General features: G+C 35.3%; 1 protein-coding gene across 8 annotated transcripts in view; it reads right to left on the bottom strand.

The window, feature by feature from the left end:
- PTPRC (protein tyrosine phosphatase receptor type C) overlaps positions 1-14,660 on the bottom strand; it is a 126,064-nt gene that overhangs the window by 64,807 nt on the left and 46,597 nt on the right. For 5 of the 8 annotated variants that reach the window (XM_047076716.1, XM_047076714.1, XM_047076718.1 and 2 more), the window contains exons 3-4: positions 4,554-4,580; positions 673-870 (exon numbers count right to left, since the gene is read on the bottom strand). In XM_047076716.1, the coding sequence (XP_046932672.1) occupies positions 673-870; positions 4,554-4,580 (225 nt within the window). The remainder of the gene's footprint in view (positions 1-672; positions 871-4,553; positions 4,581-14,660) is intronic. The other 3 variants (XM_047076720.1, XM_047076719.1, XM_047076721.1) reach the window with 1 other exon arrangement.

Here is a 14,660-nt window from a genome sequence, read left to right on the forward strand (position 1 = left end):
ATTTATGGGGATTCTGAAAAGCATCAGTGGTCTTCACTGGTAAAAAATACCTCCCACATCACTGTTATGAATGTGGCCACATTCCCTTCAATTCCGCCCTAAGACCCACAACCTTGATTAATTTTTTTAATGCCAATATCCCTGGAGGAAATTCAAACAGCACAGCTGGATTATTGATCCTCGGTGTGGTTTTTCAAAAATAAATTGTTTATCTCCAGTAATTTCTGGTATTGAGATTGTGGAGTTCAACAAAGAAAAATCCTACTTTGGAATTACAGCCAGGGAGGGCAAGACTGACAAAGCGCTGAAATACTGAGTTCTGACCCGGCTGGCACTGCAGAAAACCCAAGTGAGCAGAACAGTGGCGATGACACAGCACATGCAGTTCAGTGGCTACTGGAGAAACTCCCCTCCCCCTCCCCACCAGCCTTACTTGCTGGGGCTTCCCTACCTCCCTGTCCATCGGCTCCTCAACAACTTGCCTTCACTACTTTGGTCAGTCAAAACTGCACGAACGCCTGGATGTTCTACACTTTACATGCTTGAATAAAACCACATTTGTAGAAACTGCACACGTATGTTAAAGAAAAACAGTTCTGATAACTTTCAGATTCAAAAAGGAAGACAAGTTCTCCTAAACTCATTTCAGTTAATTAACACCTCTGTGCCGACCTGTCACATTAAGAGTATTAGCATTATCCAAAGAGTTCAGGAAGTCTTCAGTTGAAGGATTGTCTGGACTAAGAGTAGGCGTGGTCTCTGAGGAGTTATATTCTCTTTCAGAGATGCTTGTAAGTGAGAATGCAGTGGTGCGGGCAGGTAAGGGGTCGCTTGGAGCCAGAACACTGGGCTTTTCGGTTGAGTTCAGTCCTATTGTATTCATGGGAGATGGAAAAAGGAAAACAAAATAAATACATGAATCATATCCTGCAACATATACTCATCTGAGTTAACTAACTCCCCAGTCCATTACAGTGTGTATATAAATATATATACATATATGTGTGTAAATGCACACACAACATACAGAGATGATATACGGTGTGTGGTAGTATGTATATTTTACCAAATACATATACATATATACACATAGATAGATAGATAGATAGATGCATACAGAGGTATATAGACTTAGATATAGTGGCTAAAGATATAAATGGGGAAATAAAGTTGAAAGCAGCTATTCCCTGCCTTCTTCCCTTTGGATTGCTGGTTTCTTAACTGTCCAAAGCAGTTGGGTTCAGAAGGACGGAGCACACACATAAAGAAAATCAATTAACAGAAATTAGAAAAAAAAAAAAGAAAAGAAAAGAAAAGAAAAGAAAAAGACTTATCAATGAGCACTAGAGAAAGATAAAGTTTAAAGGGGATTATTAAGAGGACTAGTGTTTCTAGGAAAACAAAAAATGAAAAATAAAAGTTCTAGGTACACACTGATTTTTTTTTTTTACAATTTTATTTTTAAGTGATCTCTGTACCCAACGTGAGTGAGGCTTGAACTTACAACCCCGAGATCAAGAGTTGCAGGCTTTACTGACTGAGCCAACCAGGCACCCCTGCACTGACTACTTTTTAGCAAATCAAAAACAAAGCAAAGATTGGACAAAAGACAGGGAAACAAAATTCTCAAACAGATACACAATGCCCAAGTCTACAAAATGGTTTCAACTTTGTGATAATATAAGAAACACAATTTGAGATATTGCAACAACATTTTCCATGGTTTCAATTCACTTCAGAAGAAAAAATAACAGTGTGACAAGTAGTGCTGAATTAGGGAACCCGTAGCTGATAGAGGCGTACAACTGATAAAAGCTTCTGCAGGGCACATTAGCACTGTGTATTAAAGGCCTTTAAATTTTTTGTGTTCTCTTACTCAGAAGGTGTATTTCTTTATAGAAGAATGGGGAGAAATACACCAAAATTGTTAAAAAAATAATAAACCAACACATTGTGATCTCTGGATATTGAGGTTATAAAGATGTGGTTTTTTTTTTTTTCTGGATTTTCTATGTTTAACATATATTCATTTCTACGAATAGTCAAATGTTATGTTTTTCAGTGTTTAATTAACAACAACAACAAATGATAGCACACAAGTACTTTAACAATTCAGTTCAACAAGAGTGAGTAAGAGAAAATGGCCCAAGAGTGAGTAAGAGAAAATGGGAGGGGAACGAGAATGGGAGAAACTGGAAAAGATTAGAAGTGATAAGATTTAAGAACTGAAATTAAAAGATTACTGAATGGGGAATTAAGAAAATGGAAGTAGAAAGGGCACAGAGAAGTCCTAGCTTCATTCATTATTGTTGAAGGTAAAATGAAATCAGTGTTTACTAAATACAAATAAAATACATCCAAGCCTTATTGAACTGCCCCAATGACAAGAACATAAAATAATGTAGAACTCCTCTGTGGTTACTGAAATCCAAAGTAATTTCAGTACATTTGTTACAGTTGTTATTTTCCAACGAAAATTTTCAATCTCTAGAATTTCATAACCTAATAACACACAAAGCAACATATTTACTAACAGACCTCTACCCGAGATACACGTCAACATATCTAGCAAAGTGATAGGCAAGTCACCCCTTCCTGTCTTCAGTGTAAAATCCTAAATCCTACTTGACTTATTCTCTCACCTGCTCTTTGCTGAATAAAAGAAGGGACAAGGGTGGAGGCAAAGACAGGAAGAAGAAAGATAGGGACAGAGATTGAGAAGATGAAAGGGAGAGGGGGAGGGAGCTTAAAATTATGTGCAATAACATTAATATACTTCCATCATTATAGACGTGAACAATTATTAGTTTGTTGTTTTTAGGTTAACCTATCTTTGGTTTTGGCAGGATTCCAATGATCCCCTGTGCTCTGAGAGAAATGTGACATTTTCCCTTTATCACCCACTCCCACTTATCTTTTAGATTTGAATTACAAAAAGACTAGAAGGAAAACCACTCCAAATACCTCGCATAATAGTGTTATGCTTTGTTGAAGAGTAGCATTCCTAAAGATTATATATCATCAAGTAAATTCAGTCCAAGGTCTATGAAAAAACGGTATTCAGAAAACTACCCTCCTACCTAGAAGCCTTAATATTCTTGCACACATCTTAAGCTCACTGCACATCCCCTGGTTCAATAAATAAGACTTTAATTCAGGATGAGAAAAAATGCTCCAATTGCCAATTCTACATTGGCCTTCTTCTTCACTTTGGAGATACTACTGGTTTCCACTGATCACATTCTTGTTGATATTTGCAGGAAGCCATTCTCATTAGCATTTGGGGTCACTATTTTCACTTACCTGATGTCATCATTTGGATGTGTCATCCATCATTTTATAACAGTGCAAGGATAATGGAAACTCTCTCAAGAAGGTGGTAAGTCATCTAGCATTTTAAACATTCACCCCCTATTCTACCCCATTCCCAATCCCCTCCTGCAACAATAACCAGTTTATATGGTTGGAATGAACTTAATCATTTGTAAAAGGTGGAAATGCTAAAATGCATGAGAGTAGCTGGCATAAACCAATCACAGTTGCTATACCTTAATGACTTTCATGTATTTATAAAGCTTCTCTACCATACTATCCAACCGTAAAATTCCAATATTACATGTTTTAAAAAATAAGAGAATGTGCTTCTTATGCAGATTCAAAAGCATTTTGTTAGTATTCACATGCTTCCTTGTTTCCATAGTTTGGAATGAATTTTCATTTATTTACAAAAATAATTCCTTTAATAACTCAATTTGCAGAACATTTTGAATGTACCTAACTAGAACTGTGCATTAAAATGATTAAGTCAGAATTGTCTTAGTGGCTTTACTTACCTTCTCAATGCATACTTCAACTGTATAATGAATCAGGAAATCAGTAATACATTTTACATAACACTAACATTTAAGTGATATAACTTATTTTTAACCACATGAAATGTACGTTTCTCTCTTATTTTTGCATATAATATGTATGAATTTATTTTTAACATTTTCATTGTTTAAATTTAATTGGTCTCAGGATTAGAATACTCATTAAGACTATTAATTCCATTGTGACAATAGAATTTGAACATGATCATTATAAAATATCTTACTACTCTCAAAGCTTTTCTTTTATATATATATGTATATACATATATGTATTTGTATATATACATATATAATATGTTTAGAATTCTAACTTCTCAGATAATTCTTTAACCAATTTTTGACTATAAAGTTTTGCGACCCAACTTGAATTATTTGCAATGTTAAAATTTAAAAAGAGATTGGAATCCTGCTATGCAATTTATTGTCAAGTTTAAGAAAAGCTATAACTTATACACAATAATATATTCAAGTAGTTAACAAAATTTATATGGTATAAGCAGGAATATTAAGAACAAGAAAGTGTCAAAAACATTTTCGCAATTCAAGAAATAATTCATAATTATAACACTTGTCCTTGTAAAATGATTTTACTAGACAATAATAGAAAACTCTATCAACATTAAATATATAAACTTCGTAACAAAATAATAAAATAAGTAAAATGAAAATATTAATTCTTACCAGGACTGGAAAGAGTATTGTCTTCTCCTGAAAAAAGGAAAACAAACATCTATTAGAAAACTTCAAATTTCATAATACATATGTAAATATAAGTTAAATTTCCATATATACATCATCTCTGTGTTAGTTAACATTCACAGAGGGGCAATTTTCAGTACCTTTTACCACTGAAACTACATTCCTTCTCTTAAGGTCATGTTTACAATGTCCAAGTGTGTTAAAACTATGGTATTAGTTTTTGACTTCTCGGGTAAAATTAAAAAGTAATAGAATAAAGGAGAGCTATTAGAATTAATCTCCCCATATGCATTCATTTATTTAGATAATGATTATTTATTGAGTGCCTACTGTGTGCTATATGCCACATACTAGCGATATAATATGACCAAGGTAGAGACATTTCCTGCCCCCAAGGAGCTCAGTTCAGTGTAAGATACAGACCCCCCCCCCAAAAGAAAGAAAGAAAGAAAGAAAGAAAGAAAGAAAGAAAGAAAGAAAGAAAAAGTCTTACAGTGTAATGACCAATGAGATAGAATGTGCTGTAGCAGCACAGTTTGGATTGGGGCACCTGGGGGGCTTAAGCTTAGTCAGTCAGTTAAGCATTCGACTCCTGATTTCAGCTCAGGTCATGATTCCAGGATCCTGGGATTGAGCCCAACATCGGGGTCTGCACTGAGCATGGAGCCTACTTAAGATTCTCTCTGTCTCTCCCTCTGCCCCTCTCCCCGACTTGCACTCACTGTCTCTCAAATAAATTTTTAAAAATTAAAAAGAAAAAGCTTATAGAGGCATCACCCAATTTAGACTTCCAGGGTTGGTGTCCAACTGGTAGAGAAGGTGACAGAGAGGGTTTCTTGGATACATTTAAGGTGTGACCTAAAGGATTATGGACAGCTAGCTCAGTCCTAGAGGAATAAGAAGTTGAGATTCGTCCTACAGGCTTTAGACAGCCATCAGAAGAAGGTGTTTAAGGGGAGAACTATTGAAGAAGCATTTCAATTTTTGATTGACCTCGTTGTAAAATGGAAAATAGATTATCAGAAGGCAAAGTTGGGGACAGGAACATCAGGAGACTAAAATAAAAGCATATGAGAAAGATGATGTTCTACATGAGGAAAATGGTACCAAAAAAAAAAAAAGCAAGAAAAAAATCTGTGAAACACTGGAAGTAGTCATCAAGACTTTGTAAATCGTTAGAAGTAAGAAAGGCAGAGAACGAGTAATACGGAAAGCATTCAGGTTGATAGTTTAACATACTAGGCAATTGTAGTAGGTAGATTGTGGAAGCTTTCACTAAGCTAAAGAAGAAAAGCAGAAGAGAGGAAAATTTGATATTCTTGAAACTTCTATATAAAAATGTTTAGTAATATTTGGAGGTGGAGGTTGGCAGCTCAGGATATCTCTCTGAGTTGAGGCTTTGGATCAACATATAGATGGGTATTGTAGCTATGATAGTGAAGGAGGTCCCCCAGTTATACAAAAGGAGCGTTCGGGATAGAATTCTGAAGTTGAGTAAGCATTCAAGGAGAGGGCCTAAGATTAGGTGACCTAATCTTCTATGTAGGAGGGAAAATGAAGTCAACAAGAGTTACCAATAAAGGGTGTTTCAAGAAGGAAATTAATGAAATCAAATAAAATGAGATTTATCACCTGAGCTTGTGGGAATGTTGGAAAGGTCGGTTTTATTGCCATGATGGGAACTAGATTCAGTCTGCAGTGAGTGAGACACGTTTCACTCTTAGTAAATGACCGTGAAAAAGATCGTAAAATCCTTTCCCAAATGACAGTCAACTGATGTGAAAAAGAATCAAGAATCAGATAAAAGAAAGGGTTGGTTAATATTTAAGACAGCTTCCTGCTTTGAGATTTTATTTTTTGAGGATAAACTGATCTGAAAAACTTGTCTCCCCTCAGAAGGGCCATCAGATGGGTAGGACCCAGTTTCTTCAGTGACATTCTCTGGTTTATTCCTTGATATAAATAGTATTTTTGTATTTTATATTATATTGTATGTATTATATATAAATATGTAATTATTAAAATATATATTATTAAAACATATACTGCATCAAATATTTTCTTATTTTCTCATTATAGTTCTCCACTTTTTCTTAATCATTCATACTCAAGTATTGTTTTTAATGTACATGATTTGGATTTTTGTCCCCCCTCTTGTTTAATCAGCTTTTATCTTTCTATCCCATATTAAATCATGTTTTGATTTTTTAATATTATTTTTATTTTCCTGTTAGTAGCTTTCTCTCTCTTCTCATTTATTTTTATTTCCTTCTAAATTAAGTTCTTAGAATTGTGTCAATTTGCAAAAGAAGCAATAGGTAAAATAAAAAACATTACTATAGGAGGGATTAACAGCTCTTGTGTTTTAAGTGAAAGAAGAAATAACTGTCATGATAATTGTAAAGAATTTAGCATATTGCCACATTCAAAATATTTGAGTTAGTTCGAGTGTATAAACACATTTCATATAATACACCTCTTTTCTTTATCTAAGAAGTATATAAGTTTTTAAATATCTAAAACTATTTTGGGGGCGCCTGGGTGGCTCAGTCGGTTGAGCGCCTGACTCCGGCTCACGTCATGATCTCGCAGTTCGTGAGGTCGAGCCCTGCGTGGGGCTCTGTGCTGACAAGTCAGAGCCTGGAGCCTGCTTTGGAGTCTGTGTCTCCCTCTCTCTCTCTGCCCCTCCCCCACTCACAGTCTGTCTCTCTCTGTCTCTCAGAAATAAATAAATGGTAAAAAAAAATGTAAAACTATTTTGATATGTCCCTTCTCAATATAAACACCTAATTCCTTGGAACTTCAAACAAGTTAACTTGATTTAGTTAAGTTTAAACCTATTTATTGTTTTGCTAACTTGATATTAGGTGCTGGGTTTGAACATGTAACAGGTATGGTCCTTTGCCCTAGGATAAATTACAAACTGTAAGATGTATAGATACAGATAGATATCTACATATATATATATATATATAGCTCCAATGGTTTGCAAGATAAAAAGAGAGAGAGAGAGAAAGAGAGAGAGAGAGAGATCCAGTGGTCTGCAAAGACATTTAAGTCATAGGTGAACCTGATTAGGACTAATAATTAAAATTCCTTCCATTGGAGATCAGCAAGAATTACACAATATGAGGAGGAAGCGAAGCAGCTGAAGCTATGTAGCTAAGAGCCTTGCATATAGTAAGTGGTAGATAAGTAATTGTTGAGTGGGTTTAAGCATGTGTAAATGCAAGGGAGAAATCAAACAGATCTGATGAAAACACCTTTGGGAGAAGAGCCAAGAGCAAGCCTTACAGGCCACGAAAAGAGATTGAATTTTTTCCTGAGAGTGACAGAAGTCATCAGATCAATAAATATAGAAGAGAAATCAAATAGATTTGATGACAGAAAAAAGAGGAATCTTAATGTTGCCTTTACCAGACCCATCACTAACTCCACAGACCATTATACTCTGTTGTTCTCATTTACTAGTTTGTTACCGCCAAAACATGTAGCATAAACGGTATAGAATATGTTATAAAAAGGAATTGTGATTTGTCACATACTCATTATGGAAATGGAAAAGGAATATTGGGATAATAAGGAAGCTTTCTTTTTTTAACATAAGAACCATGAATATTAATTTAATTCTAACTGGTGCAAAAGCAATGAATGTTTTGAAGACAATACGTGGTGTATACTATTTTAATTCAGGTTTAGAAAATGGTAAATTACCAAAATGGAGAAGACAATTTCTACAGGTGTGTCTTTTTAAGAGAATAATTCAGAAATGATACTTTATTGTTATTAATTGCTAATATGTATTGAGTGTTCATGGTGTATGAGGCACTATAGGAAGCCTGTTGCTTGTATTTTCTCTCTTAAGGATCACAACACCCTAAGAAATTAGAAAAGTCAAATGTCTTGGCTAAGTTTGCAAGGCTGGTATATGCTAGCCCAGACTTGAACCTGAGCCTGTCTGAATCTGCAGACATTGCTGTCAATCCTCAGGCTTCCAGCTTTCCTCATTAATTTATCCTTATCGCTTTTCCTCTACACCTGACCTTTCAACATGAAAATTCTTTTAGCCAATGCTTTAGGCTACGCAGAGATTGATATTTATTAAAAGCCCATAGGCTAAATAAAAAAACCTCTTAATCGGTATTGGACTACAGAATACATGACTAATAATGTTACAAATGCTAAAATAAACTTGACCCTAAATATAGACATTTGCAGTAAATTATAGTTTTCTGGATAAATGCTCTATGTATGGTATAGACAAATATTGGAGAAAAATCAGAAGTGTGCCGGTTTAATTTACTACAGAATATTATTTTGACAGGGAGGTCAACCAAACTACAGTAACAGCAAACAAAAGTACTATAACACACAGACCCCGTGTTTATCTGTGAAGAGACTTCCATAGCTTGGAAACAGAAAAACAACTTATTTCTATATGTGTATCTCCATCTATGTATTTCTGTTCTAATCACGGCCCCATTCAACATTTCCCCAATGCTTTAATCTTCAATGCAACAAAATTTAACATCCATGGCAAATAACATATATCTAAAAATGGATCACATTTTCCTTTCATGCTTACTTCCCATAAAGCCTTCTCAGATTGAACGTACGTTTTCCATTATACCCCTTTAGCTCAGAATCTGATTCTAAAGTCCTCCACTGAGTGATTTTCAGGCTATTTTGAAATCTTGTAGCTTATTTTAAGGTTTATTTCATTTTCTTTATAGAGTATCACACACACATACACAGTCTTTTATCTCTTTGAAAGAAAATTCCAAGTCCAGCATCACAGTTTAGATTCAATAGAAGACTAAATTTATTCTCATAGTCACAAAATCCCTATAAACAGATTTTCAATCTCTGTAACACTTTGTTAATATGATAAATCATATGAAAATTACTTAGGCACTCAATAAATCTTACAGAAGCTCACTAAAATAAAATTTCAAAGATGAAAACCACTTCCAAATTTGAGCTAATGTCCTTAAGAAAATATTCAGGAACTACAGCAGTGCGATTGACATTAATTTCAACAAGCCATATCTACTAGATTACATAAAATAAAAAAAATTTTCAATTATTTTTATTTATTTATTAATTTTTTAATGTTTATTTATTTCTCTGTGTGTGAGAGAGACACAGAGAAAGAGAGCGCACAAGTGGACGTGCGCTGAGGGAGGGACAGAGAGGGGGACAGAAGATCTGAAGCAGGCACCGCGCTGACAGCAGAGATCCTGATGTGGGGCTCAAACCCACCAACAGTGAGATCATTACCTGAGCTGAAGTCAGACACAACTGACTGAACCACCTAGGGGCCCCAATTTTTAAATCTTTTTAAAAATTTTATTTATTTTTGAGAAACAGAGAAAGAGAGAGAGAGCATTAGCAGGGGAAGGGCAGAGAAAGAGGGAGACACAGAAACCAAAGCAGGTTCCAGGCTCTGAGCTGTCAGCACAGAGCCCAACACGGGCCTGGAACCCACCAACTGTGAGATCATAATCTGAGCAGAAGTCAGACCCTCAACTGACTGAACCACCCAGGTGCCCCTCAATTACTTTTAAAATATCAAAAAACTTAAGTACAAATCTCAAAGTAGGAACATATATAAAGACAACCTACATGAAAGAGCCTAGTTAAAAATCTAATATCTGAAGGACATATCCCCTCCAAAAACCATCTAATGACTTCCATAAATGTAAGCACGCAGTAACAAATACTTCCATGGAGACTGTTTCTACATATCAGATAGGATAAATAGGTGAAGTTACTTAAATATTTAGAGGAGACTGCACTATCGAAGATATCTCTATCACATTTTGCAATTCTTCCTAAATTATATGAACTATGACTTCAATTGTCTATTATATTTCCATATGCAGACATTATCAGAACATTACTGAAACACAGGAAGAAGCAACTGTGCTGAAACCTCATGATTAAACAGTCCAACCCTATCAGACTGGTTATATGAAATCTTTAGTTATTTCATGACCTACTCATTCTACTGCAGGTCAAAGACGGATCTGCCTGGCCAATGCGAAGCTTAAGAACTAATGTAGTTATCTCAGCTGTTTGGCATAGGCAAACATGCCCATACTCTTTATGCTCTAGTTCACATATAACTTAAAAGCAACCATACACTGTTAGTGGAGTCAGACTTGGAAAAAGCAAATAAACGTCTGCATAAAGTACTTAATAACTAGTGCATAATAAATACCTATTTAATATTAGGAAAATGCATTAATATAAGTAGCATTAAAATACATGCAAACATTCTATATGAGCAATGCTGGGAGGGTGTGGAAAACAGGTAAAGAAAATAGCAGTGGGGATTAAGAGGGCGTGTGTGACAATAAAGAGAAAGCACTGGTACTTCTAAAAGTATAAACTGCATTGAGCACTTTTAAATTCTATAAACACAGGGGATAAATATAACAAAATAGACCATAGTAATAGACTTAGTATTTCCATATATTATCTTTTGACTTCACTCTTCTGGGATAACATTTTCTGCATTTTTTTTTTTTTTTAAAGGGAAGTGCCTGTTTTCATTATTTAGACAAGGGAATATTTAGAAATATTCCAGTAGGTGGCACCATAGCTCCAAAAATCTGTAAATCATGGACCCGCTCTTTTCCATGTTAATCCTGTGTGAATTACCAGTGGAATTGACTAAGTACATTAAACAGCTGAACATGCAGATAACAGAGCACTCGATCTTCAAAGCTGTGTTATTCTAACACGTGTATTGTTGCTGAATTTACCTTTCCCAATATGTTTCCTTTACAACTCAAAATGTTTAAGTGATCACAAATCAAAGTTACCTTGAAGTCATGCCCCTAAGTCCCTGTTCAGAAATTTCATCAAAAACCGGGAATCAGTCGAGTGAAAATGACATTTCAAAAGACGTACTTGGGCTTTAAATACCATCCGTTCCCAACCCCACCGCTGCCCCCACCCCACAAAAAAAAAAAGGAAATGGAATGCCATTTCCAAAGGGATTTAAACATGTCTAATTCAGCAAATCTAAGTACAAGGACAGAAGGGTGAAACAGGATAGATGAAATAAATACGTATTCTCAGCATCTGCCCTAAAAGAACAGTGGCATGTTTTGAAGGCTGAGAATGCATATCTGACCCCTATAAATATAAAGGCCATACAAAAGTGAAATAAGCACACCAAGACAAAAATTAAGGGTCAGCGAAAACAGATATGCCTGGTTTTCCTTGTTTGGTAAGGCGTGATAATAATAAAGCACATAAATAAAAATGAAAGGATTCTACTTTTAGTTACTCTATAAACCTGGTATATGGTTCACAGACAGCAAATACCACAAATTACATCCAATTAATAAGTTCTATGGAGTAAGCACTCTGAGCAAGGGACAGACAAGGTTTTATCTAGATTTCATAGAAACATAGGAAATAGTCTATCCTCCATTAGCTTATCAGTAAATATAATAATCACAGCAGCAGTTTTACTGAAATGTTATGTATCAGACACCATGTTAACATCTTTGTGTGTTTTTGTATTTACTCATCCAAGCAAAGCCAATGGGTTAGCAAGTATTTTTCCTATTTTGTAGAGAATGAAACTAAGACTTGGCGTTTAGTAAATTTCTCACAGTCATACACCCAGGAAGTGTTGACTTTGAAGGAGTGTCTGTCTAATCACAATTTTCTTCTGCTTCACTCAGACTTTATGTTAAAACGTTGGTTGTATTGTGAAAATGCCTGGAATCTCGTGAATGAAACAGGTACTGCCTACCACCAGAAAATAATTTCAGAGATTTCAACCTCTACCGAAACATAGGATGTTAGTATCTATTGACATGTAGTTCATTTGATAGATAAGGAAACTAAAACTCGGGAAGCTTAAATGCCTTTCTGACTTCGTGCAATTTAGTAAGACTCGTGATTTCCAAGCTCCACCAACTACCACAGAATTTCAACATACTTTAAATAGAAATGGACCTTCAAGGGGCGCCTGGGTGGCTCTGTCGGTTTGGCATCCGACTTCAGCTCAGGTCATGATCTTGCGGTTTGTGGGTTCCAGCCTGCATTGGGCTCTGTGCTGACAGCTCAGAGTGAGTCGGGAGTCTCCTTCAGATTCTATGCCTCCCTCTCTCTGCCCTCCTTCTCTCTCTCTCTCTCTCTCTCTCAAAAATAAATAAACATTATTTAAAAAAAAAAGAAACGGACATTCAAGAAACAACTAGACCAAAGCCTCTAAGAAGAAAGATAGAAGCCCAAATAAACAGAAGAGAGACTTGGGAGAAACAGAGACAATGCAAGGAGCAGCAGAAACCCTGAAGCCAACAGTAGTAGTTCATATTGTCAGAAATGAGACAACATGGCATCCATGAACAAAGAACAAGGAGTTATAAAAAGCAACATTTAGAGATCAAGAAAGGAAGCCAATGGATACTGGATAAAACATTTGAAAGGAAAAAGAAAAAAGAAACAGCAGTACAACAGAAAATATCATTTAAATGCCAAAATATCTTGAAGTATTTATGTTTGCTTCTGGAAAGCAGGAATTGAGGATGGGAAGTGGGATGGAGACAAAGGACTGAACTTATTTACTATAAACCTTATAGTACTATCCAGACTTTCAAACTACGCATACACACATGCACACACACTTGAATAAAAATACAAATAAAGTTATCAGTATGTAAAATTGAGGATAAAGAGGGCAAATGCCTAAGGCCTGGGGTAGAGGAAAATCAGGGAATACATTACTTTAAATATAGCAATCATATCTAGGTGTTTCCTAAAGAACTTGTGTGTGAAACATCACAGATATTCTTGTTTAATTGTGAGCACATACGAGTTTTCAAACACATTCACCTCTAAAACCAGGCATGCATTTATATGTCTTTTATATTTGGCTTAAAACATCATATTATCAATTTTAGCCATGTTGATTAAATAAATAACAATATTAATAAATCCAAGATGACCATCTGTAAAAGATTGGTTACTTTGTCTTATTTTTTATCTTAAAATATTTATCTCTATGTCACTGCGGGGCAGGGGGGGGGGTGTGTGGGGATTTTAGAAATAGCCAGATTATCACTTCCTGTCTAATGATAGTCAACCTGAGATCTTTGATTTAGATTCACAAGTCTTAAAATGTCCCACAGTCAAATTTGTTTCAGAAATATTTTATGCTACATGTCCCTCAGAGACATTTATTAAGTGTTAACATATTAAGGGCAAAGAGAAATTTATGTAGCTTTGTTTAATCAGAATCTCCCAGAGGTATTTGCCACCGATCCATTTTTTTCCAAGGACATAATGTACACACTATCATGAAACAAAAGCACTTTGGAACCTCAATGGAACACAGTTTATGATTCTGGTTTGGATTAGTTATATATAACTTCACATGTATATAAAGAGAAAGAATAAGCCTTGTTATAATCCTGATAAATATAAAATCAGGATTTGTATTTGCACCAGATTAAAAATTCAGATTAAATTCAGTGAAAAATTCTGAGCTCCACCTCTCCACATGCCGATTCAGTAGGTTTGAGGTATGATTGGGGCTCTAGTAATTTCTCAAAGTTCTGATGGCGATTATGGTGGGGAACATGGCTTAAGAATGATTCATAAAGCTACTTCCCTTATGCACATATAGTTAACCCTTGAACCACACGGGTTTGAACTACACGGGTCCGCTGACACGCAGATTTTTTACAGTGAGGTACTGTAAATGTATTTTCTTTAAAATTTTCTTAAAAGCATTTTCTTTTCTCTAGCTTACTTTATTGTAATAATACAGTATGTACTACATATAAACATACACACTATGGGCCAATAGACTGTTTTTGTTACCAGTAAGGCTTCCAGTCAAGAGATGGCTACTAGTAGTTAAGTTTTGGGAGAGTTGAAAGTTGTACTCTGATTTTCAACTGCAGGGCGGCTGGCACCCCCTCACCCTCCCGTCAGATTTACAGGGCATACCTCAGAGATATTGCAGATTCAACTCTAGACTGCCGCAATAAAGCAAATAGTGCCATAAGAGAGTCAAATGAATTTTTTGGTTTTTTTAGTGCATATGTTATGTTTATACTA

Source organism: Lynx rufus, unplaced genomic scaffold (genome assembly GCF_022079265.1).
Source record: "Lynx rufus isolate CCGP_SWC_20201006 ecotype Redwood Valley unplaced genomic scaffold, mLynRuf1.p SCAF_15, whole genome shotgun sequence".
Classification (NCBI taxonomy): Eukaryota; Metazoa; Chordata; class Mammalia; order Carnivora; family Felidae; genus Lynx; species Lynx rufus.